Here is a 27,151-nt window from a genome sequence, read left to right as displayed (position 1 = left end):
AACATACTGATGATAAAGGGAACAATGTATGTTGTTTGCGGTTTGACCGATAAAGATCTTCGTAGAATATGTAGGAACCAATATGAGCATCCAGGTTCCGCTATTGGTTATTAACCAGAGATGTGTCTCGGTCATGTCTATATAGTTCTTGAACCCGTAGGGTCCGCACGCTTAACGTTCGGTGACGATCGGTATTATGAGTTTAGGTGTTTTGATGTACCGAAGGTAGTTAGGAGTCCCGGATATGATCACGGACATGACGAGGAGTCTCGAAATGGTCGAGACATAAAGATCGATATATTGGATGACTATGTTTGGACATTGGAATGGTTTCGAGTGAGTTCGGGCATATACTAGAGCACCCGGGGGTTACCGGAACCCCCCCCCCCCCGGGGGGGGAGTGTATGGGCCTTATTGTGCCTTAGTGGGAGAGAGGAGGAGGCAGCCTAGGAAGGGGCGGCCCCCCCAAGCCCAATCCGAATTGGGAGGGGGGGCGGCCCCCCTTTCCTTCCTCCCTCTCTCATCCTTCCTTCCTCTCCTATGGCGCGCAATAGAGAGGGCCGGCCCTTCCCCTCCTCCACTCCTTTATATACGGGGGAGGGGGGCACCCCATAGACACAAGTTGATCATTGATCTCTTAGTCGTGTGCGGTGCCCCCTCCACCATAATCCACCGCGGTCATATCGTTGCAGTGCTTAGGTGAAGCCCTACGCTGGTAGCTTCATCATCACCATCATCACGCCGCCGTGCTGACGAAGCTCTCCCTTGACACTCAGCTGGATCAAGAGTTCGTGGGACGTCACCGAGCCGAACGTGTGCAGATCATGGAGGTGTCGTACTTTCGGTGCTGGGATCAGTCGGATCGTAAAGACGTACGACTACATCAACCGCGTTGTCATAACACTTCCACTTATGGTCTACGAGGGTACATGGACTACACTCTCCCCTCTCGTTGCTATGCATCACCATGATAGATCTTACGTGTGCGTAGGAAATTTTTTGAAATTACTGTGTTCCCTAACAAAAACCGACAGATCTCGGGTATGGGGTCCCGAATTGTGTGTCTAAGGATCAAAGGTAACAGGAGGGAGGGGACACGATGTTTACCCAGGTTCGGGCCCTCTTGATGGAGGTAATACCCTACTTCCTGCTTGATTGACTTTGATGAGTATAGGGGTTACAAGAATTGATCTACCACGAGATCGTAATGGCTAAACCCTAGATGTCTAGCCTATATGATTATGATTGCCTCTACGGACTAAGCTCTCCGATTTATATAGACATCGGAGGGGGCTAGGGTTGTACAGAGTCGGTTTACATAGAAAGGAATCTTCATATCTGCACGCCAAGCTTGCCTTCCACGCCAAGGAGAGTCCCATCCAGACACGGGGAAAGGCCTCCGGTCTTGTATCTTCACGGCCCATCTGTCCGGCCCATGTCAAATAGCTCGGACATCCAAGGACCCCATAATCCAGGACTCCCTCAGTCACCCTCACCTCATACTGGCGGCGGGCGACCTTTTCGGCCTCTAAATCCGCAGCCGCTTTGTTTGCGGCCGCTTTCCTTGCCCTCACCTCCTCCTTGGCTTCGGCAAGGGCACTCTTGAGGGTCTCGACCTCGGTCGCGCTGCCTACAATCATATACATAGCAGCACATGAGCTTAAACTCTGAGTTTGCATTACAATTCAGGCTTGTAAGGGGCCTTTTAAAATCATACCTTGGGCCTCATCGAACCGCTTGTTAATACGGTCGATCTCATCGTCGGCCAGCTTGAGTTTCCGCTGGAGTTCGGAAACTTCAGTGTCCTTGGCTGAAGCCGCTAACAGGGAAGCTTGTTTATCAAAATAGATAAGTGTGTTATCTCCAGCGAATATTTGATCCTCTGTCTAGCTCCTTTTTCCAAAGATCCGAACAGAGTCTCACGGGCGACTATCTATATACAGGCATATTTTTCCAATACGAAAAGCGGCTAAGTTAACAGGCTAGTGAAAGCTTCGTTCATTCCGCTTTTGGCGGACTAAACCTTCTCAACCACCGTACCCATCAAGGTACGGTACTCCTCCATGACGGAAGCATGTTGAACTGCTTCCTTCAATGTGTCCAGCGCCTCCGGATTGATGGAGGTCGCCGGAGGAGTCGGCACTCCCCCCTCCCTTAAAGGGGGATGCTAGCTCGATTCCGAAGCCATGTGGGTCTCCGAAGTTGTATTCGGCTGGGGGTCGGACTGGTCCTGGCCCCCGTCGTCAGTTTCCATAGGGGTTGTGCCCCCCATGTTTTCAGCAGCCGAGGCATTACCCTCTGGTGCTATTTCAGTGGCCTTCCGCACCTCTCCCTAGCCCCGAGAGGTCCTTTGGGACAACACCTTGGTGTCATCCGCGGCATGTGGCGGAGAGGCTCGCGGAGGCGTTTCGCTCTCCATCATCTCCGGCGCCAACGAGTTCCCCGAAGATGACGATTGTTGGGGGAAATCACGGGCCGGACTGAAATACGTAAATGATATGTTATCCTTTGTAAAAGGCCAGATATATGTATATTATCTTTGAATACTTACGACTCGGCCAGGGGCTTCGGCCTGGGGCGCCACTCGGGGGTGGCTTCGGCGTCCGATTCTGAATCGTCCGAAAGGGAGATCTTCCCCTTCTTGGACGCCTCCACCTCTAGGTACACAGACGCCACCCTTTTCTTCTTCCCCTCCTTAAGGGGAGAATTGCTCTCCTCCACTTCCTCTTCGTCTTCATCTCCCTCGTGGGAGGAGAGAGCTCCGATATCTCCGGATACAACGTCCGAAGTACCTTTACGGCGAAGGCCACTTCTGGCCTCCTTGCCCTTCTTCTTGGCCTTCTTCTCCGACGCCTGGTATGGCGCCGGGACTAGCATCTTCGTTAGTAGAGGAATGGCTGGGTCTTCGGGCAGCGGAGCTGGACATCGGATCCGCGCGGCCTTCTTTTGTTGGGGAACGTAGTAATTTCAAAAAAATTCCTACGCACACGCAGGATCATGGTGATATATAGCAATGAGAGAGGAGAGTGTGTCCACGTACCCTCGTAGACCGAAAGCGGAAGCGTTATGACAACGCGGTTGATGTAGTCGTACGTCTTCACGATCCGACTGATCCAAGCACTGAACGTACGGCACCTCCGAGTTCAGCACACGTTCAGCTCGATGACGATCCCCGGACTCCGATCCAGCAGGGTGTCGGGGATGAGTTCTGTCAGCATGACGGCGTGGTGACAATGATGATGTTCTACCAACGCAGGGCTTTGCCTAAGCACCGCAATGATATGACCGAGGTGGAATATGGTGGAGGGGGGCACCGCACACGGCTAAGGAATGATCACGAAGATCAACTTGTGTGTCCTGGTGCCCCCCTGCCCCCGTATATAAAGGAGCAAGGGGGGAGGGGGCGGCCGGCCTAGGAGGGGGCGCGCCAAGGGGAGTCCTACTCCCACCGGGAGTAGGACTCCCTCCTTCCTTGTTGGAGTAGGAGAAGGGGAAAGAGGGGGAGAGGAAGAAGGAAAAGGGGGTTGCGCCCCTTGTCCAATTCGGACCAAAGGGGGGGTGCAGGCCTCCTTCCTTTTGGCCTCTCTCCTCTATTCCCGTATGGCCCAATAAGGCCCATATACTCCCCGGCGAATTCCCGTAACTCTCCTGTACTCCGAAAAATACCCGAATCACTCGGAACCTTTCCGAACTCCGAATATAGTCGTCCAATATATCGATCTTTACGTCTCAACCATTTCGAGACTCCTCGTCATGTCCCGATCTCATCCGGGACTCCGAACTCCTTCGGTACATCAAAACTCATAAACTCATAGTATAACTGTCATCGAAACCTTAAGCGTGCGGACCCTACGGGTTCGAGAACAATGTAGACATGACCGAGACACATTTCCGGTCAATAACCAATAGCGGAACCTGGATGCTCATATTGGCTCCCACATATTCTACGAAGATCTTTATCGGTCAAACCGCATAACAACATACGTTGTTCCCTTTGTGATCGGCATGTTACTTGCCCGAGATTCGATCGTCAGTATCTCAATACCTAGTTCAATATCGTTACCGGCAAGTCTCTTTACTCGTTCCGTAATACATCATCCCGCAACTAACTAATTAGTTGCAATGCTTGCAAGGCTTAAGTGATGTGTATTACCGAGAGGGCCCGGAGATACATCTCCGACAATCAGAGTGACAAATCCTAATCTCAAAATACGCCAACCCAACATGTACCTTCGGAGACACCTGTAGAGCACCTTTATAATCACCCAGTTACGTTGTGATGTTTGGTAGCACACAAAGTGTTCCTCCGGTAAACGAGAGTTGCATAATCTCATAGTCACAGGAACATGTATAAGTCATGAAGAAAGCAGTAGCAACATACTAAACGATCGTGTGCTAAGCTAACGGAATGGGTCAAGTCAATCACATCATTCTCCTAATGATGTGATCCTGTTAACCAAATGACAACTCTTTTTTCCATGGCTAGGAAACTTAACCATCTTTGATTCACGAGCTAGTCAAGTAGAGGCATACTAGTGACACTATGTTTGTTTATGTATTCACACATGTATTATGTTTCTAGTTAATACAATTCTAGCATGAATAATAAACATTTATCATGAAATAAGTAAATAAATAATAACTTTAATATTGCCTCTAGGGCATATTTCCTTCAGTCTCCCACTTGCACTAGAGTCAATAATCTAGTTCACATCACCATGTGATTTAACACCAATATTCATCTGTATGTGATTAATACCCATAGTTCACATCGTCATGTGATCAACACCCAAAGGGTTTACTAGAGTCAATAATCTAGTTCACATCGCTATGTGATTAACACCCAAAGAGTACTAAGGTATGATCATGTTTTGCTCGTGAGAGAAGTTTAGTCAACGGGTCTGTCACATTCAGAGCCGTATGTATTTTGCAAATATTCTATGTCTACAATGCTCTGCATGGAGCTACTCTAGCTAATTGCTCCCACTTTCAATATGTATCCAGATTGAGACTTAGAGTCATCTGGATCGGTGTAAAAGCTTGCACCGATGTAACTCTTTACGACGGGCTCTTTTATCACCTCCATAATCGAGAAGTATTTCCTTAGTCCTCACTAAGGATATTCTTGACCGCTGTCCAGTGATCTACTATTAGATCAAAATTGTATTCCTTTGCCAAACATAGAGCAAGGTATACAATAGGTCTGGATCACAGCATAACATACTTTATAGAACCTATGACTGAGGCATAGGGAATGACTTTTCATTCTCTTTCTATTTTCTGCCATGGTCGGGTCTTGAGTCTTACTCAACTTCATACCTTGCAACACAGGCAAGAACTCCTTCTTTGACTGTTCCATTTTGAACTATTTCAAAAAAAAATTATCAAGGTATGTACTCATTGAAAAATCTTATCAAGCGTCTTGATCTATCTATATAGATCTTGATGCTCAATGTGTAAGCAGCTTCAACGAGGTCTTGCTTTGAAAAACTCTTATTCAAGTATCCTTTCATGCTATCCAAAATTTCTATATCATTTCCAATCAATAATATGTCATCCACATATAATATTAGAAATGCTACAGAGCTCCCACTCACTTTGTTGTAAATACAGGCTTCTCAAAAAGTCTGTATAAAACCATATGCTTTGATCAACTCATCAAAGTGTATATTCCAACTCCGAAATGCTTGCACCAGTCCATTGATGGATCGCTGGAGCTTGCACACTTTGTTAGCACCTTTAGGATTGACAAAACCTTCTGGTTGCATCATATACAACTCTTCTATAATAAATCCATTAAGGAATGCAGTTTTGACATCCTTTTGCCAGATTTCATAAAATGTGGCAATTGCTAACATGATTCGGATAGACTTAAGCATCGATACGAGTGAGAAAATCTCATCGTATTCAACACCTTGAACTTGTCGAAAAACCTTTCACAACAAGTCGAGCTTTTTAGATAGTAACACTACTATCAGTGTCCGTCTTCCTCTTGAAGATCCATTTATTTTCTATGGCTTGCCGATCATCGGGCAAGTCAACCAAAGTCCATACTTTGTTCTCATACATGGATCATATCTCAGATTTTATGGCCTCAAGCCATTTCACGGAATCTGGGCTCATCATCGCTTCCTCATAGTTTGTAGGTTCATCATGGTCTAGTAACATGACTTCCAGAACATGATTACCGTACCACTCTGGTGCGGATCTTACTCTGGAAGACCTACGAGGTTTGGTAGCAACTTGATCTGAAGTTTCATGATCATCATCATTAACTTCCTTACTAATTGGTGTAGGGATCACTGGAACTGATTTCTGTGATGAACTACTTTCCAATAAGGGAGAAGGTACAATTACCTCATCAAGTTCTACTTTCCTCCTACTCACTTCTTTCGAGAGGAACTTCTTTTCTAGAAAGGATCCATTTTAGCAACGAATAACTTGCCTTCGAATCTGTGATAGAAGGTGTACCCAATAGTCTCTTTTCGGTATTCTATAAAGACGCACTTCTCTGATTTGGGTTTGAGCTCATCATGCTGAAACTTTTTCACATAAGCATCGCAACCCCAAACTTTAAGAAACGGCAGCTTAGGTTTATTGCTAAACCATACGGTCTCGTCTCAACGGATTTAGATGGTGCCCTATTTAATGTGAATGCAGCTGTCTCTAATGCATAACCCAAAACGATAGTGGTAAACCGATAAGAGACATCATAGATCGCACCATATCCAATAAAGTGCGGTTGCGACGTTCGGACACACCATAACGTTGTGGTGTTCCAGGTGGCATGAATTTGTGAAACTATTCCACATTGTTTTAATTGAAGACCAAACTCGTAACTCAAATATTTGTCTCCGTGATCAAATCACAGAAACTTTATTTTCTTGTTACGATGATTCTCCACTTCACTCTAAAATTCTTTGAACTTTTCAAATGTTTCAGACTTGTGCTTCATTAAGTAGATATACTCATATCTGCTCAAATCATCTTGTGAAGGTCAGAAAATAACGATACCCGCCCCGAGCATCAATACTCATTGGATCGCATACATCGGTATGTATTATTTCCAACAAGTCAGTAGCTCGTTCCATTGTTCTAAAGAACGGAGTTTTAGTCATCTTGCCCATAAGGCACGGTTCGCAAGCATCAAATGATTCATAACCAAGTGATTCCAAAATTCCATCTTTATGGAGTTTCTTCATGCGCTTTACACCGATATGACCCAAACAGCAGTGCCACAAATAACTTGCACTATCATTATTAACTTTGCATCTTTTGGCATCAATATTATGAATATGTGTATCACTACGATTGAGATCCAATAAACTATTTTCATTGGGTGTACGACCATTGAAGATTTTATTCATGTAAATAGAACAACAATTATTCTCTGACTTTAAATGAATAGCTGTATTGCAATAAACATGATCAAATCATATTCATGCTCAACGCAAACGCCAAATAACATTTATTTAGGTTCTACACAAATCTCGAAAGTGTAGGGAGAGTGTGATGATGATCATATCAATCTTGGAACTACTTCCAACACACATCGTCACTTCACCCTCAACTAGTCTCTGTTTATTCCGTAACTCCCGTTTCGAGTTACTAATATTTAGCAATTGAACAAGTATCAAATACTCAGGGGCTACTATAAACACTAGTAAAGTACACATCAATAACATGTATATCAAATATACCCTTGTTCACTTTGCCATCCTTCTTATCCACCAAATATTCAGGGCATTTCCACTTCTAGTGACCATTTCCTTTGCAGTATAATCACTCAGTTTCAGGCTTTGGTCCAGCTTTGTGCTTCTTCGCAGGAGTAACAAATTGCTTGCCATTCTGCTTGAAGTTCCCTTTCTTTCCCTTTGCTTGAAACTAGTGGTCTTGTCAATCATCAACACTTGATGCTCTTTCTTGATTTCTACCTTCGTCGATTTCAGCATCACGAAGAGCTCGGGAATCATTTTCGTCATCCGTTGCATTATAGTTCATCATGAAGTTTCAGTAACTTGGTGATGGTGACTAGAGAACTCTGCCAATCACTGTCTTATCTGGAAGATTAACTCCCACTTGACTCAAGCGATTGTAGTACTCAGACAATCTAAGTACTTGCTCACTAGTTGAGCAATTCTCCTCCATCTTTTAGGCGAAGTATTTGTCAGAGGTGTCATACCTCTTAACACGGGCATGAGTCTGAAATACCAATTTCATCTCTTGAAACATCTTATATGTTCCATGACGTTTCAAAAATGTTTTTGTAGTCCCGGTTCTAAGCCATAAAGCATGGTGCACAAAACTATCAAGTAGTTATCATATTGAGCTAGCCAAACGTTCATAACGTCTGCATCTGCTCCTGCAATAGGTCTGTCACCTAGCGGTGCATTAAGGACATAATTCTTCTGTGCAGCAATGAGGATATACCTCAGATCACGGATCCAATCCGCATCATTGCTACTAACATCTTTCAACACAATTTTCTCTAGGAACATATCAAAATAAACATATGAAAGCAACAACGCGAGCTATTGATCTACAACATAATTTGCAAAATACTACCAGGACTAAGTTCATGATAAATTTAAGTTCAATTAATCATATTACTTAAGAACTCCCACTTAGACAGACATCTCTCTAGTCATCTAAGTGATCACGTGATCCAAATCAACTAAACCATGTCCGGTCATCACATGAGATGGAGTAGTTTTCAATGGTGAACATCACTATGTTGATCATATCTACTATATGATTCACGCTCGACCTTTCGGTCTACGTGTTGCGAGGCCATATCTGTATATGCTAGGCTCGTCAAGTTTAACCTGAGTATTCCGCGTGTGCAACTGTTTTGCACCCGTTGTATTTGAACGTAGAGCCTATCATACCCGATCATCACGTGGTGTCTCAGCACGAAGAACTTTCGCAACGGTGCATACTCAAAGAGAACACTTCTTGATAATTTAGTGAGAGATCATCTTAAAATGCTACCGTCAATCAAAGCAAGATAAGATGCATAAAGGATAAACATCACATGCAATCAATATAAGTGATATGATATGGCCATCATCATCTTGTGCTTGTGATCTCCATCTCCGAGGCACCGTCGTGATCACCATCGTCACCGGCGCGACACCTTGATCTCCATCATAGCATCGTTGTCGTTACGCCATCTATTGCTTCTATGACTATCGCTACCGCTTAGTGATAAAGTAAAGCAATTACAGGGCGTTTGCATTTCATACAATAAAGCGACAACGATATGGCTCCTACCAGTTGCCGATAACTTCGGTTACAAAACATGATCATCTCATACAATAAAATATAGCATCACGTCTTGACCACATCACATCACAACATGCCCTGCAAAAACAAGTTAGACGTCCTCTACTTTGTTGTTGCAAATTTTACGTGGCTGCTACGGGCTGAGCAAGAACCGTTCTTACCTACGCATCAAAACCACAACGATAGTTCATCAAGTTAGTGTTGTTTTAACCTTCGCAAGGACCGGGCGTAGCCACACTCGGTTCAACTAAAGTTGGAGAAACAGACACCCGCTAGTCACCTGTGTGCGAAGCACGACGGTAAAACCAGTCTCGCGTAAGCGTACGCATAATGTCGGTCCGGGCCGCTTCATCCAACAATACCGCTGAACCAAAGTATGACATGCTGGTAAGCAGTATGACTTGTATCGTCCACAACTCACTTGTGTTCTACTCATGCATATAACATCTACGCATAAAACCTAGGCTCGGATGCCACTGTTGGGGAACGTAGTAATTTCAAAAAAATTCCTACGCACACGTAGGATCATGGTGATGCATAGCAACGAGAGGGGAGAGTGTGTCCACGTACCCTCGTAGACCGAAAGCGGAAGCGTTATGACAACGTGGTTGATGTAGTCGTACGTCTTCACGATCCGACCGATCCAAGCACCGAACGTACGACACCTTCGAGTTCAGCACACGTTCAGCTTGATGACGATCCCCGGACTCCGATCCAGCAGGGTGTCGGGGATGAGTTCCGTCAGCACGATGGCGTGGTGACGATGATGATGTTCTACCGACGCAGGGCTTTGCCTAAGCACCCCAACAATATGACCGAGGTGGAATATGGTCGAGGGGGGCACCGCACACGGCTAAGGAACGATCACGAAGATCAACTTGTGTGTCCTAGGGTGCCCTCCTGCCCCCGTATATAAAGGAGCAAGGGGGAAGGGGGCGGCCGGCCTAGGAGGGGGCGCACCAAGGGGAGTCCTACTGCCACCGGAAGTAGGACCCCCTCCTTCCTTGTTGGAGTAGGAGAAGGGGAAAGAGGGGGAGAGGAAGAAGGAAAAGGGGGTTGCGCCCCTTGTCCAATTCGGACCAGAGGGGGGGCGCAGGCCTCCTTCCTTTTGGCCTCTCTCCTCTATTCCCGTATGGCCCAATAAAGCCCATATACTCCCCGGCGAATTCCCTTAACTCTCCGGTACTCCGAAAAATACCCGAATCACTCAGAACCTTTCCGAACTCCGAATATAGTCGTCCAATATATCGATCTTTACGTCTCGACCATTTCGAGACTCCTCGTCATGTCCCCGATCTCATCCGTGACTCCGAACTCCTTCGGTACATCAAAACTCATAAACTCATAATATAACTGTCATCGAAACCTTAAGCGTGCGGACCCTACGGGTTCGAGAACAATGTAGACATGACCGAGACACGTTTCCGGTCAATAACCAATAGCGGAACCTGGATGCTCATATTGGCTCTCACATATTCTACGAAGATCTTTATCGGTCAAACCGCATAACAACATACGTTGTTCCCTTTGTCATCGGTATGTTACTTGCCCGAGATTCGATCGTCGGTATCTCAATACCTAGTTCAATCTCGTTACCGGCAAGTCTCTTTACTCGTTCCATAATACATCATCCCGCAACTAACTAATTAGTTGCAATGCTTGCAAGGCTTAAGTTATGTGTATTACCGAGAGGGCCCAGAGATACCTCTCCGACAATCGGAGTGACAAATCCTAATCTCGAAATACGCCAACACAACATGTACCTTCGGAGACATCTGTAGAGCACCTTTATAATCACCCAGTTACGTTGTGATGTTTGGTAGCACACAAAGTGTTCCTCCGGTAAATGGGAGTTGCATAATCTCATAGTCACAGGAACATGTATAAGTCATGAAGAAAGCAGTAGCAACATACTAAACGATCGTGTGCTAAGCTAATGGAATGGGTCAAGTCAATCACATCATTCTCCTAATGATGTGATCCCGTTAATCAAATGACAACTCTTTTGTCCATGGCTAGGAAACTTAACCATCTTTGATTCACGAGCTAGTCAAGTAGAGGCATACTAGTGACACTACGTTTGTCTATGTATTCACACATGTATTATGTTTCCGGTTAATACAATTCTAACATGAATAATAAACATTTATCATGAAATAAGGAAATAAATAATAACTTTATTATTGCCTCTAGGGCATATTTCCTTCATCTTTGTACAACCCTGAAGGAAGAATGGAAGGCTCAGCATACTCCTTGGATTTACAAGTTGTGGTTACGTTTGGAAATCTGAAAACTTACTGGAGTGGCCGGATGAGCGCAGTCGAGGCCGAGGTCTTCGCTCGTTCCCGGACACAACTTCTGGGCCTTGAAAAGCACCTTCTAGATCTCTTCAGGTGTCGTGCCGAAGAATCACTGCAGGGTCCAAGGGCCGGCTAGATTGAACTCCCACATATGGAGAGTCTGGCGCTGGCAGGGGAGAATCCGGCGAAAAAGCATCACCTGGATCACATCGGCAAGGCTGGTGTTCTTCTCTATCATACTCTTAACACGCTTCTCCAGCATCATCACCTCGTCGAACGATGCCCAGTCCATGCCCTTGTTAAGCCACGACGTAAGCCGCATTGGAGGCCTGATTTGAACTGAGGAGTGGTGACCCATGTGGCATCGCGAGGTTCCATGATATAGAACCACTCATGTTGACATCCCTTCACGGTCTCCACAAATGCCTCCTTGGGCCAGGTGACATTGGGGAGCTTGCTCACCATGGCGCCACCGCACTCCGCATGTTGACCATCGACCACTTTCGGCTTCACATTGAAGACCTTGAGCCATAGGCCGAAGTGGGGCGTGCAAAGGAATGCATCGCACATGACGATGAACGCCAAAATGTGGAGGAAGGAATTCGGGGCTAGATCGTGGAAATCTAGCCCATAATAGAACATGAGGCCACGGACGAAAGGGTGGAGGGGAAACCCTAGTCCGTGGAGAAAGTGGGGGATGAACACTACCCTCTCGTTAGGCTCCGGAGCGGGGATGATATGCTTTTTTGGCAAGGAGCCGGTGGGCGATGTCCGCGGCCAAGTACCCCGCTTCCCGGAGTTCCTTGATGTTCCTCTCTGTGATGGAGGAAGCCATGCACTTGCCCTAGGAGCCAGATCCGGACATGGCTGGAGTGTTTTGGTGGCGGCAGAGAGGATTGAAACTTGGGTGCTGGAGCTCAAGGATGGAAGGGCTGAGGAAGAAGAAGGCGTGAGGTAAAAAGATGGGTACTTATCCTCTTATCAAGGCAGTGAATATCAAGAGCCTCCTCGCAAGCCTTAAAACTCGCCTATTCCCAAGGGGTCGTGCGAACGGCACGGTTGGATTACCCAAACCCGTATTTATGAGAATCCCACAATAAGAGGACACGATCTCTGCTTTGACAAGACGTGTCAATGGAGGATGTGCCTCGAAACACGAGGCGGGAGGCCAAAAACGGTTCAAAATAATAATAAGGCCAGAACGTAACGTCTCACCGAAAAAGTTGTCAGTGGACATGACTTATTTTGTTTAAGTATTTCACCCTTGTGGTTCAGGGTTGTAACTATTGTACAGAGCCGGATATAGTTCTTTTGTTCAGCTGCTTTGGAGTATTTGGAGGAGGAACCCGCCTTGCAATGTCGAAGACAATCTGCACACCAGACATATCATCATTGAAGCCTGGTTCAGGGCCTACTGAGGGAGTCCTGGATAAGGGGGTCCCCGGGCGTCTGGGCTATGTGACATGGGCCGGACTGGTGGGCCGTGAAGATACAAGATAGAAGACCTTCCCCTGTATCCGGATGGGACTCTCCTTTGCGTGGATGGCAAGCTTGGCGTTCGGATAAGAAGTTTCCTTTCTCTATAAACTAACTCTGTACAACCCTAGGCCCCTTCGGTGTTTATATAAACTGGAGGTTTTAGTCCGTAGGGATAATCATAATAATACAGGCTAAACATCTAGGGTTTAGCAATTACGATCTCGAGGTAGATCGACTCTTGTAACCTCTATACTCATCAAAGTCAATCAAGCAAGAAGTAGGGTATTACCTCCATTAAGAGGGCCCGAACCTGGGTAAATATTGTGTCCCCTATCTCATGTTACCTTCGATCCTCAGACGCACAGTTCGTGACCCCCTACCCGAGATTGACCAATTTTGACACCGACAACTGGACCTCTATAAGTGGTCACGAAGAATATTTAAAAACATCCTTCAGAGAGTGAAATATTTGGAGAAGTATCATGAGTGGAGTTTGATTGATTTCCCCAACTCTCTAATCTCTGCAACCCCTCTTAATAGTATGGATGTTCTTATGACTCAAAAAGTAATCAGAAAACTTTCTGAGACATCGAAGAACGTTGTCTTTTGCCTTTTTGAATAGTTGGGATAACCGAAGTTCGTAGACCAGTGTCCCAAGATAAACTTGACAACCGACGTTAGTTCTGGCAAATCAAATTGTAATCAACGCCAAAATCTTAACTGTGTGACAACTGCGCTTTCACTAGCCTATGATACGACCATATGCATCATTATTTTCTACTTCAATTTACCTTCTTTCAATGTTATATTTCACATTATGGTGCAATTCTAATGCCTTTTCTCTCTTAAAATGCAATATACAAAGGGAGGGAGATTACCGACAGCTGGAATTTTGACCTGAAAAAGCTAATAAGAGGTAGCAATTCTCCGAAGCTCAAACTAAAGTGTGGATTTTTTAAGAATTATTTTGGAATATATAATGAATTATGGAGCAAAAATATGCCAGACGAGCCCCAACCAGCCACAAGGGCAGGTGGCGTGGCCAGCCCCTCGCTGCGCCACCTGATCTTGTGGGGTCCTGGTGGGTCCCCTTTCGAAGTCCTTTGGCCATAAAATCCAAATTAACCTAGAAAAACATAAGAGGAGTTTCGTGACTTTTCGCCGCAGGTGGGTGTTAGTGACCGCTACACCGGCGCCGCAAACGCACACACCCAAATCGAAGGCACACGCCACCCGACGCGAGAGGTAGCAGGCTAGGGAGAGGGCGGCGGCGTCCTCTCGTCGCCGTCGCGGGTTGTCGATGGTGCCCGATGAGGACGATTGTATCCTTATGGTTGTCTACCACCACTCACTTACGACGGTGGAGACAAACGCCCATCGGCTCCATCAAAAAAATACGAAGGTGCTCCGGTTAAGCCTGGAGTAGTCGACGCTTGAGGCGGCGAAGAGGTGGGCGAAGAATGCGAGAGCGACAAAGCTCAAGTGGCATCAGAACCGTGTCATCCTCCTCTGACGTCACCGACAGCTTCGACGATCCCCCCACCCCCCACCCCCGCCTACCGTCGACACGTACACAGACCCCCGCCTACCGGTGACCAAAAGGGCAAAGGACCGGCGAGGAAGTGGTGAAGAAGCTCGCCCTCTCTTTGTCTTTATTTTAATTCTTAGTAAGTTTAGTTTAGAACCGATGCTTGCCAGCTGAACTGTGGTGCTCTTTTAGTCTATGTATGGATTATGTGGATTTCTATGTACGGATTATGTCGATTTCTATGTTTGTTTGTTTAATGCCCATTTGTTTTGTTGATGATCTACGTAGTTTAGTTTCATGTTGCATGAGTAGTACTAGTCTGGATTCATGGTACCAGATATGAAGTGGGACGCGTCCGCAAATGTATAGGGTGCCAAATTTGGTATATGTGGTTGTGGATGCTGTTAGCATGCTAAAGTTGTTGGAGAGATACCACAAAACATAGCAAAAGATAGACTGGACCAGTGGTTTATTCAATAGTTGTAACTACAAATGATGAGTCCTTGGAGAACATTACACGACAGTGCCACTAGGGGGAAAAGGTATACTACAACTTGAGATATACTATGATTTTATATTTCTTTACAGAGAGGGTAATTGTTAGTTGCAAGCACCCTCTTTTTTAGAAGCGTTAGTTGCAAGCACTTGAGTGTCTGAAAACAGTCCGTAGGGAACTCAAGGTCCAGAGTAAAGATTCAAAACATATTGCACAAGCATGTTAGTCTATGCAGCTTGCAATTTGCTGCCTTTATTGGGCTTACACGGAAGCAAAGCAGACGAAAACATCATTAGCAAGCAATGGGACTGAGATCTTAAATTCTTGACTATTTGGTGTTCTAATTCGCCCTAATGACTATAATTGAGTTATTACTGATTGCCCGCAAGTGTAAATACATTGGACCGATCTAGCGAGCGGTCGGCTGCTCGCTAGTCGTCCCGAGCGGCCGGTCTAAAACAGACAATTTTGGTCCCTAATCCATAAAAGGTAATAATGTGTCCTTTTCAATTGATAAAACAATTCTAATTAGAAAAGGTACCACATACTAGAAAAGTACTACAAAAGCATACATGTGAACAGATATGGACATATTTAATTTGAGTTTTTAAATTTTTTAAAAAGTCATAATTTTTAAACCGCGCTTCGGAATTAAGATTTGTTTTACCGTTGGAACCCTCGCGACGTGCTCTTTGAAAATAGATCCGCATGGGGATGTTTCTACGAACTAGTCTTTCTGCCAACTAAATATCAATGTATGTGCAACTAGACTGCATTGTCGTGCCAACTGAACATATGTGTGTGCCAATAATCTTGCCAACTAAACATCAATGTGTGTGTAACTAGACTGCATTGCCGCGCCAACTGAGCATATGTATGTGCAAATAGTCCTGCCAACTAAACATCAATGTGTGTGCAACTAGACTGCATTGCCGCGCCAACTGAGCATATATGTGTGTACCTAGTTCTGCCAACTAAATATCAATTTGTGTGTAACTAGACTACATTGTCGCGTCAATTACGCATATATGTGTGCAACTAGAGTCCTGTCAACTAAACATCAATGTATGTGCAACTAGACTACATTACAAGCCAACTAAACATCAATGTGTGTGCGGCTAGTCTTCCTGTCAACTAAACATCAATGTGTGTGCAACTAGTCTTGTTGCCAACTAAATATCAATGTATGTGCAACTAGATTACATTACAAGCCAACTAAACATCAATATATGGTGCAACTAGACTATATTACAAATCAATTAAACACAAAGTAGCTGAATATAAGACATCCCTAATTACATCCATTACTATGCTGGAGAGTGTGCAACTTTGGATGAAAAATCAGTGGCACCGCGACCAAAGAAACGGCAGCTCTCCAACTTGTGCTCGTCTTGCTAGATTCAACATGAATGCACCGAGCAAAGAGCAAATAGCGGACACGGAAGAACTCCATTTCCTAGCAATCTTCCTCACGAACCTCCACCCGCGCTTCCTCCTCCTGCCCTCTCCCAGCTAGAGCAAGCTCGTGCTTCCTTCTGTCCCAACCGCAGTGGCCACATCTAGAGGTTCCACCTACAGCCCCGCCCAGATCAAGGAAAGAGAGAGAGAGGGACAGAGAGAGAGAGAGAGAGCAAAAAGAATGGATGAGGAGAAGACGAGACCTTCCTTGGGGGCACCAGGCATGGCGTCGGGGGCACGAATCGAAGTAGAAGCGCACGCCATGGAGGGGCACCCAGGTCAAAGAATCCCTTGTCGCTGTCGGCTGCCTCATCTAGTCTGGTCGCTCGATCTCCCTCCTCTCCACTCTGCTCTTTTCTCGTGACAAGGGGAGGGGGTAGGGGACGGGGACGGGGAGAGGGTGGGGGCAGATGCCCGCAGACTGTGGTGAGGTGTGATTCTGCCAGACGAGGTTTGGGTCAGCGGCGGAGTGGCCAGAAGGGGAAGGTCTTCCGACCATGTGGCACCTGGCTAAGCGCGCATCGATAGGAGGGAGATCGAGCGGCCAGGAGACGGCCGCCCGTTCTCTCTAAATAGCGCGCGGGCACTTTTTAGATTTTAGAAAATACATTAATGAAAACTAATAATTCTTTGGTTACGCTGTACTAAAAAAACCAGTGAAGTTTAATGTATTTTCTTTTGAGACCCACAAGGGCTTTCAATTTATTAGTCAGCGCTTCAGATTTCCTTTTACTCCCTCCGTCTCAATTTATAAGTCCTACGCGTATACCTAGGTTGTTAATTTTATCACCCTAATATAAACTATATAACACAAAAATTATATCTTTAGAAAATAGAACATCTGAAGTTTATATTGGTATATAACTTGTATTAGGTTGGTCAAATTGACAACCTAGGGGTACGCGCACGCCCTGTAAACTGAGAGAGAGGGAGTATTTTGATTCATTGATTACTATTATGAGTGTCGCAACTGATAGGGAAACCTATGGCTGTTATTACATCAAAAGGATAGAGCATCTAACATGGTAGGTTTGTAAGAAAGTACTCCCTCTTATACTTCCTCCGTCCCAAAATAAGCGTCTCAACTTTAGTACTTCCTCCGTCCCATAATATAAAAGTGTTTTTGACACTACTGTCAAAAACCTCTTATATTATGAGACGAGGGAGTAAAACTTTGTACTAAATCTAGTACGAAGTTGAAACACTTATTTTGAGACCGATGGAGTATTAGTTTAGAGGAATAGCATATAAACTTGTCAAGGAAGACTCAGGTTTCAAGGTGAATGCGACTGACGAGGGTTGCCAAATCCTGATCTCAAGCACCAACTGGTTCATGCGTGATTGATGTAGAGCTGATCAGGTATAACCTGGATGATGTTCAACTGACGTTTCTGCGGTTTGGTCTCGTCAATAAAAATGGTGGAACTAGGGGGAGACCCCTTTTGTTGAAAAAAATGGCATATGTGCTTCCCATTCCCGAAATTTACTACCATTAGGACGCAGAAAGAACAATCTCAGCTGTGGCTTTTGTAAAAGCATGATCCAGTAGTTACTTCATATCTGGATTTCATTTTCATTGACATGCCTTGATGTTTTCAATTCCATGTTGATCGCATTGGTTGCCGTGTTTCTCTTTCTTGACAATGGAAGAATTCCAACACATCAAGGACGTACATAGGTGACACAGCCGAGCTTGCCTATTTTTGTTTTCCATTTTTAGACCTGGGGAACTGGTTCTAAGTTTCCAATAAAACAAATCAGGAGGGTTTTCTCTTCTAGACAGGGAAAAAACGAAAATAACAAATGAATATTAAGTGCAGTTTGAGAATGCCTCATTGCCGAAAGCTGATCAGCAAGCTAAGGAATATTACAGTAAATTGGATCCAAAATCAGGAAACTACAAGTATCTCGGAACGACATGGTTCATGGTCACAATGGAGTACAAATAAGTATTCCCTCTGTAAAGAAATATAAGAGTGTTTAGATCACTAAAGAAGTAATTTAAACGCTCTTATATTTCTTTACGGAGGGAGTACTGATCACTACAATAAGCACATGACTTGTATTGAATACTGAAGCCAGGTACTCAAGGACGACGTTCCACCTTGATCACAGCTAATGCCCTTTGTTTCCATTTTTCTTAGTAGCATCTTGGCAGAAACCTTCGCTGCAGTCTTCGATTACAATTATCACCTCTATTCTGTATCTACAAGAAAAAGGCACCATTTCTGAGTTTGTGCCAAATACTATGACCAAGTGAAATGATAAATACATTAGTTATGCACCAAGTAGTATAAAAGAATTTCTACCTGTACAATGAGTTTCCGCATCTGCACTTCTATCAATAAGGCTACTGCAACTGTCTCCCAGTACAGTACTATTAGACTACTGTTTATCTTCACCTTCAACCTCACCACCTTCATCAGCCATCACACCTTCTGCCTGCTCATTAACCTTCACGCCTTCAACTTCACCATCAGCCTTCACACTTTCTTTATCCTCCCGCCATCTTAGGATAACAGGCCTTTCCATAAGTTCCTATCAAACAGAGAAACAGAAACTTAAACACCATACTGATTAATGTGCTTGTAGTCTAACATCCCTTCCATTTGATTTTTGATTAAGTATGTAAGGAAATAAGCCAGAAGACTCGTTTTACCATATAACAGTGCGATAAAAAAAATTGGTCACTCAAGCAAGAGACCTTATCGAGTTTTTCGTAAATAGATATCTCGTCAAGCATTTCACAATATGGAAAAGAACAGTACACTTAATTAAGCCAAAAGAGGCATGCTAATTGCTCGTCCAAAATTAAATGAACATAAAACCAGCAAAGATTTCTGAACTGTAGATAACAAGTCTGTGCATCAAGCATGACAGTTTAAATACCCCGCAGAGTTAATTTATGAATGATTGATCTCGGTCCTTGGCTAAATTGTAAAACTGATAGTTAAGTGTTCATCAAAATTTCACCTTTCCATTGAGTTCAGTGAGAGCAGCCTCTGCTTCCTCTTTTGTTCCAAACGAAACAAAACCATACCCAGCTGATTTTCTATCTTCAAAGACTATATTGGCAGAAACTGGGTTAAACTGTGAGAAGAACTCCTTCAGATCAGCAGACCTTGCTTTCCATGCAAGATTGGAAACATAAAGCTTGTACTTCGCGACAATGGTGTCCGGAGATGGTGGTGGAGCTGGTTTTCTGAAACTCTTTGAAAATTCCACCTTGATGATCCTTCCCATGACATCCTACAAATGATTGTGATGCGGAATTTAGCATAAGAGATCGATGAAATTTTCCAAAGCTAAGATATACTCCCTCCATAACTTTTTATAAGACATTTTTAGAGTCCATGACAGTGTCAAAATGCGTCTTATATGAAGTTACAGAGGGAGTATTATTTTTGCCGGGAATGCCAGCATCTTATTTTGTGGGAACCTCAAGATGTCAGTGTTTTAATGATAAGCTCAGCTGAACTCTGTAACACACTGGACAGCAGACCGATATTTTGTGCTGAATTCAAACATGAAGTAAGATCGCAGTAAACTTTTTTCATTCAAAAAAGAAGATCGTAGTAAACTTTTCTGTCCGTGTGAAACAATATTCACAAAGTTGCTAACATTATTTAACTCATCCATGTATTTTAAGGCATCTATTCAGCAAGAACATTCCAACAATAATATACTACTGTATAATGCAATCATCAAATGTGAACATGTCCATGCATATTCCACGAATTGTAATTTCTAGCCTCATCACCCTTGACCTTGAGGAATTTGCAGTGATTTTTTCGGTCCAAGGATGTGTGATAGTAGTAAACACATTACACATGGAAATAAAGGTTGAAGTCATCTTAATTTCACTTGACAGGTCAAAACAACATTTAGCACATTTTTATGTAAGGCAGCATTCATCCACGTTTTGTGTACTGATATGCAGCCAGCGTATGCGCATATAGAGTTATAGACTCACGTGGCCGTCGAACTTCTCCGCTGCGGTGGCGGCCTCTTCGGCCGTGGCCATGGTGACAAACGCGAAGCCCCTCTTCCTCCCGTCCTTCATCTTGATAACCTTCGCGGAACAAACAAAACTAGCCCGTGTCAATCAGAGAACGCGCGCGGCAGCATAGGATTGAAGAACTAAGCGTGCAATGGCATAGTGTGTCACCTCGACGTCCTTGACGACGCCGCACTCGGCGAAGAGCTTCTCTGTCTCCGCGGCGGAGAAGGTAAACGGCATGTTGCCCACGAAGAGCTTCCGCCGCGTCTCCCCCAGCTCCTCGTCCCCCTCCGCGGCGGCCGCGGGCTCGGCGGCCGGCGCCTCCGGGGGCGAGGAGGCCGCGACGGCGGCGGCCGGGAGGCGGAGGCGGAGGCCGGGGTAGGCGCGGCGAGGGGAGTGGAGGAGCGGGGCGTACTGGGAAATGCGCCCCTGAAAGCGGGGCAGCGAGGGCGCCGCGGCGGCGGGGTGCGGGCTGCGCGCGAGGGAGAGCGCCATTGGTTTCGCCCACCGGAGGCGGAGGAGAGGAGGCTGCGACGCGGGCGGTTTGTGTCCCGGGGTTTGGGATTGGAGGGAGGGGGACTGGAAATTTTCCGCCTGGTTTTGTGTTCGGATAAGCGAGCGCCGCTGGCGGGATAAGGGACGACGGCGATGGTTCGTTTGTTTGTGGTCGTGGCACCGCTTGCCTCGTGCTCTTGATCAGGCCTGCTTACAAAAGAGATTTTGCAGCCCATGGTGGCCAACTTTTTTTTTGCTTTCTTTGGTCTTAGAACCCAAGAGAATACGAGACAAACTAACGAACGGTTACTAAACCTCAAAAAAAAAAGGTTACCTGTTTTTCAAAAAAAAAAACGGTTACCTCTCGCGAGAGTTCCGCAAGGATCATTTTCCTCTAAAAAAAGGATCATTTTTATGGTCTAATAACACACCGGGTGGTGCGTCCAGCCAACGGCACATCTGGCATGTTGGGTGCTCTCTTCGGATTTATTTTATTTTATTTTATTAGTATATATTTTTGGGTTTTAATGAGTTTTGGGGTTTTTTCAGCCTTTCAGTTTTTGCCTGGTTTTTCTTAGGTTTGCACCGGAGGAATGGTTTCTGTGGCGAAGCACATTTGTGCTTCTTAAAAAAAATGTGTTTTCACGAAAAGCGCAATTGTGTTTCTCGTGAAAGCACAGACGTTTTTTGACTCAAAAAGGAAAAAAGCACCCATATGCTTCTATGAGAAGCACAACATGTGCTTCCCGAAAAAGTGAAAGCCGCAGCCTTGTTCTCGGGCTCCGGTATTTTCTTCTTTTTCCTGGTTTGGTTTTCTTTTTTTGGGTATTTGTTTTTTCCAATTACTTTTTTTTCATGTTTCAGGTTTTTCGGTAAATAGTTCATTCAAACCTATTAACAAGGATCTAATTTTGAATATCTCAACGCTAGAAATCCAATGGTGACAATGGTTCGGTATTTGGGCACATGGTTCAAGAGATAAAATATTTTGAATAAATAAATCCAAAAAATGAAAAACTTTACAATTGTGACAAGTGACACACATGCGGTGCGTGCACTTGTCAAGACCTCGAGAAGATGCGAGTGACCAATGCAGATGAGAATTATAAGCCCCAACACAGATGAGAAGCTAGAGTGGCAAAACCCAGTATGTGCTATTTATCACTTGTACAATAGCTTTTTTTTCAGGCAACTTGTACAATAGCCAAGCTTAACGATCACCCGTTATACGATTCGCATGGGCCGGTCTGTTAGTGGTTTCGCGAACACAAAGGGGCTGGTGCCAGCCTTAGCTAGCTACGCGAGAGATGTGCGTGCCACAGCTTCCTAGAAAGATGTTTTGTTCTTTCCTAATGTTCGGCTCACCACAGCTCAAGTGGGCTTTTGCTATAGAAATTTTTGCCTAAGGTGTGGTGCTCGTTTTAGCCGCCACACTTTTCGTGGCGCTCCACACCTGCCTCTGCATAGAATTGGCAATCAGAGTGCCGAACCAAACAACCCCAAACACTGGAGGGTTGGGGGCGGGTCAATCCAATTTGACGAGTAGGTTGCTGCTTAGCTTTGCTACGTACACCCTTTGGGCTGGCCCAACTAGCTCCCTTTTCGTTTTGGTAAGAATTTTCACTAGTTGGTTTTTCTTTTCTTTTCTTTTTTCTTTGGATTTTCTACTTTTTATTTTTATGTTCCCTTTCTTTTCCAGCTTTTTGTTACTTTTTCATGTTCGATTAAAAACAACTAATTTTTCGTTTCTATTATTAGTTTTCCTTTATTTATTTTCCTTTTTCATTTTCAACACTTTATTTAGATTTATGAACTTATTCCAGAATCTTGAACATTTTTATAATTCGTGAAGGTTTTTAGGAAATCAAGAATATTTCTTACAAATTCACGAATATTTTCTTAAATCGTGAACAGTTTTTCATAAATTCGTGAAAATTATTTTGAACCTCATTAACATTCTTTTGAATCTACCAAAAAAATGGAAATAAGGGGCATCCCGCCCCGCGTGTCAGCCAGACCAAAAGGGCGCGCAGGGAAGGGGTGTGTGCGCTGGATCGTTCACTAGCACGTAGCGTGCTAAATAGGAGGCCCCTCATGCGGTTGGGGGACTGGTTTTGGGAACCTTCCTAACGGGTTTAGGTATGCTTCTTAGGGTATTTTTATCTTTCCTCTGATTTCTACGAGTTTCCTCTAATTTCTAGTGGTTTGCTTTGTTTCTCTCTTTTTTTATCAGTTAACTGGGTTTCTCTTGCCTTTTTCATAAATAATTCATATGTTTGCCTTTTCATTTACTTACTTTACTTTTCCATTCTTACAATTCATGTTTTTTTTAATCCGTGAACAATTTCAAATTCCTGAACAATTTTCAAATTCATGAATGGCTTTTCAATTTCATGAACATTCAAATTAGTGAGTGCAACTGACGCTTGCTTGTGGCTACAGGTATGTATTGGGTCCGGCCCATGTTGCAACGCGCGATGCAGCCCACCTTCTGGAGCGAAGTGTGTGATATGCTTCAATGACACTCATTTTTGTTTATGGAATGACATCATGATCACTTGATTGGTTGGACCAGTTCTTTGTGTAGTGCATTTTGGAGACCGAACTCCTTGGAGGCCTCAATTTTGCATAATTCAAATACAAACCTTTTCATTTCAAAGCAATTTGAAAGAAATACACTTGTATACTAGTATGTACTCCCTCCGTCCGGAAATACTTTTCATCATTATGAATAAAAGGAAATGTATCTAGATGTATATTAGTTCTAGATACATCCTTTTTTATCCATTTTGAGGACAAGTATTTTCGGACGGAGGGAGTAACTAGTATGCATGCACGCGCAAAGCGCGTCTTTACATTGCAGAGTGATTTTGGTGAAAATAAGTCATGGAAATGATGGAGAAATGAAACAAATGTCCATTGTGCATATACTCAGAATTAGCATAAGAAAGCTACTCCTGTTCTTACGCAATCACTATCACATCAATATGTAATTTGCACAAAATTGGGATACCTATTGCGGAAAATACATAGATGAACCCGCTTCGAAAAACACATTTCTAAATGACAAAAAAGTTCTGAAAAAAGTGCACATAGCTCACTTCGGAAAACACATTATGAAAAAAGTACATATAACCCATTTCAAAAAACACATTTCGAAATGACAAATTTCTGAAAAAAAGTTGCACGCATTCATCTCCCACCATGTTCTATGTGCGAATAGAAAGTTTCACGGAAGAATTAGAAGCACTAAAATTTATCTTTTATACGGAGGCAAAATAAAAAGGAAATTATTTATAAAATTTTATTTTCCCGCACATATTTCACAAAAGATGTACGCGTGATTTTGTGTTTGTACTTTTAAAAATTAGCAAACATGTTTAAAATTTATTTTTAGAAAGGGTTCATATATACCTAGGATTAGATAGTGCCTACCCTACCTATTGCTATATTTCACGTGGCGTTTACTGCAGCTTCCAGCCAGAATGCGGCAGTGAGGCCATGTATCTCTACTCCGTGTGTGAATATGGCACGGTGACTGCTTGCTCCACAAACTGACATGCAGTGGGGTTTATTCGGCGCTAAACCATCGATGTTTCTGGAACGACCCACATAACACTGAACGTTGTACCAGCGAATCCCTGCACTATAAGCCGTCGGATGGAGCCCAATGAACGGCCAGGAATGCATTTTAATGTGTGAATTCAAACATGCAAAACTCGTACACTATATAGATAGTATAGATGTGTGTATTTGTAAAATTTTGAGATAGTACTCCCTCCGCTCCTAAATATTTGTCCTTTTAGAGATTTTAAATGGGCTGCCACATACCGATGTATATAGACATAGTTTAGAGTGTAGATTCACTCATTTTGCTCCGTGTGTAGTCACTTGTTGAAATCTCTAGAAAGACAAATACTTAGGAACGGAGGGAGTATACATTAAATTTTGAGGTGCATAGAAAAAAATCAAAATCATAGACTTTGAGAATGAGCAGTACATGTGCTAAAAAGACACATTTGTTTTTTTTTTTTGTAGCTCTCAATTCAGCGTTTTGATTGGAAATTTTGCACACATATACATTATGTCTCTAGGTATCTGCATTTTTCAAAAAAACTGAAATGTTTGTATTTTGAAAATTTCAAATTTGGCGTCCATTTGGCATTTGCTCATTTCTTCCCCCAAAACGAAAAAAAAGATTCGAGTTGACTATTCGGACGAGATGGTTCTTCCCTCGGTACAACATTTACAACCGCTCGTTTTGTTTATGAAATGACATGACGATCACCAGATTGGACTATTCCTTCACTAACAACAAAAATACGGGCCAGACTATTCGAACGGGATTGCTCTTTCTCCAATAGAATAATGGCGAAAGAGGCTGGTCAGCAATGGCGGATATCGCAAGGCACAGATGCGTAGAACTAGAGACATGAACGCGTCGTACGTGTCACCGTCGGAACCCTAATAAATTTCGGGCATGCTACTCGCTAGCATCCAAAGGTACGAAATCCTCCAGATGCAGTGCACCTCCTTCTCGTGCTAGTAGGATATCATAGGCAAATCGAACAGTTCTTGGAGTCCTGTTTGCGGCGGTCACGAGATTGCACTATTTTATTTTACCCGACCGACAATGGATAGCCATCTTTGCCGGGGGCCAAAAGTGAGTTCGTTTCATGCAGTCATCTTGCAGAGCCTCTCGAGAACTTAACACGGCGGCATGGGGAAGACTGGCCGCTGCATGGGATGAATGATCCATCGTCTTTTTTTTAATAGCACCCAGGTACCCTAACTTGTACAGAATGTGATGTTTTAGTATCAAACTTGCAAAACTTGATTCCACCATACCCAACTTGCACCTCATGTGATGATTTAGTCCCAGGCCAATCACAGCTCGCCAATTGGCAGCCAGGTGGCTTGACCGATCAGCGCACACACTTTTGCACAAAAACCCCTGCCGTTTCCTCTAATGAACCCGCAGTCATCTCCACCTGAATTAAATCTGTCGGAATCGAGTTCACGTCCGGTTCGAGAGGATTCACTTGGTCGCTGTCGAGGCGACACAGCTCACGGGTTGGCTTGGCGATGGTGACGTCGGCGACGGAGGCATCGTCGCCGCCGTTCACCGACGCCGTGGAGACGCCGGCATCTGCTCATCTCGTCCGGCCGTTCGGTGTATACCTTCCTGATTATTGTGAGCTCGTCGCCCCGCCTTTCCTTTCTTTTCCTCCCTCTCCTCGTCGCCCCGCCTCTGCTTTGCTCTGAGCTCGTCGCCCTGCCATTTGCAGCTCGAATCGCGTCCATTTGTGCTGGAATCGGGGTCGTGTAGTGGTGTTTTTTTGCTTAGGATCATGTATGGCGAAGTGGAGCTAGGGTTTCGGCCGATGAATTTAGGTTTCGGTTCGACATGATAGCTAGGGTTTATGGCGGACAAATTTGATGTTTATGCCTTTGTAGTTGGCTTTTCGTTCTGCTTTAGCTTGTACTCTACTCAAGCATCAGTTTATGTTGTGAAATTTAATTCCTTTTTGTTGTTGAAGATGTTTTGTGCAGATTATAAACTTGGCTATTTTGTTATACACCATTTAGTATAGTTTTGGTAGTGCTAATGGTATGTGCAACGAAGTTTCAGTGAATTGAATGGTTTTGTTAATGGTTTGCTAATGTTGTATTTCATTTATGGTTAGTTTTATTTAGTTCTCTGAATATGTTCACTTATCTGTAGTTCATTGAATATGTTTAGTTACTGTAGTTAACTGAATTTTTTCAGTTACTGTAGTTATCAGAATTTTGTCAAGTACTGTAGTTAACAGAATCTTTTCAGCTTACTGTAGTTAACTGAAATGTTTAGTTAACTGAACCTTAAGCTTTTGTTCAATTATGTTAAATCTGATGCATCTTTGTTTTGAATACAGTGTGTGATGCAGCAACTGGAGAAAGGGTGGACAGTCCATTTTTTACACTGGAACTTGAGCATGGTGGAATTTTCTGTGGCCCAATCAGTAACCTAGAGTACTAGAACCCTTCTGTTGAGGTGCTAGACTATGTTGACTCTGGCACTTTCTCCTATGCATTCCTTGAACAACACTTGATTTGGTTGGGATATCCTG

The 27,151-nt window shown here is 44.1% G+C and overlaps 1 protein-coding gene and 1 long non-coding RNA gene across 3 annotated transcripts; both read right to left on the bottom strand.

Annotated features, from left to right (window-relative positions):
* Nucleotides 1-16,220: 16,220 nt before the first annotated feature.
* LOC123042004 (uncharacterized) lies at nucleotides 16,221-17,071 on the bottom strand. The gene is made up of 2 exons (XR_006418692.1): nucleotides 16,750-17,071; nucleotides 16,221-16,660 (listed from the first exon to the last, which is right to left on the bottom strand). It is a non-coding gene; the product is annotated as an uncharacterized lncRNA (long non-coding RNA).
* Nucleotides 17,072-18,334: 1,263 nt separating this feature from the next.
* LOC123046630 (33 kDa ribonucleoprotein, chloroplastic) lies at nucleotides 18,335-21,145 on the bottom strand. Of its 2 annotated transcripts, none has more exons than XM_044470025.1 (5): nucleotides 20,715-21,145; nucleotides 20,520-20,618; nucleotides 19,520-19,795; nucleotides 18,856-19,084; nucleotides 18,335-18,746 (listed from the first exon to the last, which is right to left on the bottom strand). In XM_044470025.1, exons 1-4 carry the CDS (start codon nucleotides 21,039-21,041, stop codon nucleotides 18,932-18,934), a joined length of 855 nt encoding a protein of 284 aa, XP_044325960.1. In that variant the 5' UTR covers nucleotides 21,042-21,145; the 3' UTR covers nucleotides 18,335-18,746; nucleotides 18,856-18,931. The 2 variants fall into 2 exon arrangements, with proteins under 2 accessions (XP_044325960.1, XP_044325959.1); XM_044470024.1 differs by having other exon boundaries at nucleotides 18,335-18,752; nucleotides 20,715-21,141.
* Between the last annotated feature and the right edge of the window lie 6,006 nt (nucleotides 21,146-27,151).

Source organism: Triticum aestivum, chromosome 2B (genome assembly GCF_018294505.1).
Source record: "Triticum aestivum cultivar Chinese Spring chromosome 2B, IWGSC CS RefSeq v2.1, whole genome shotgun sequence".
NCBI lineage: Eukaryota > Viridiplantae > Streptophyta > Magnoliopsida > Poales > Poaceae > Triticum > Triticum aestivum.
Note: the sequence above shows the minus strand (reverse complement) of the source record. Positions and strands in the feature narration are given on the sequence as shown.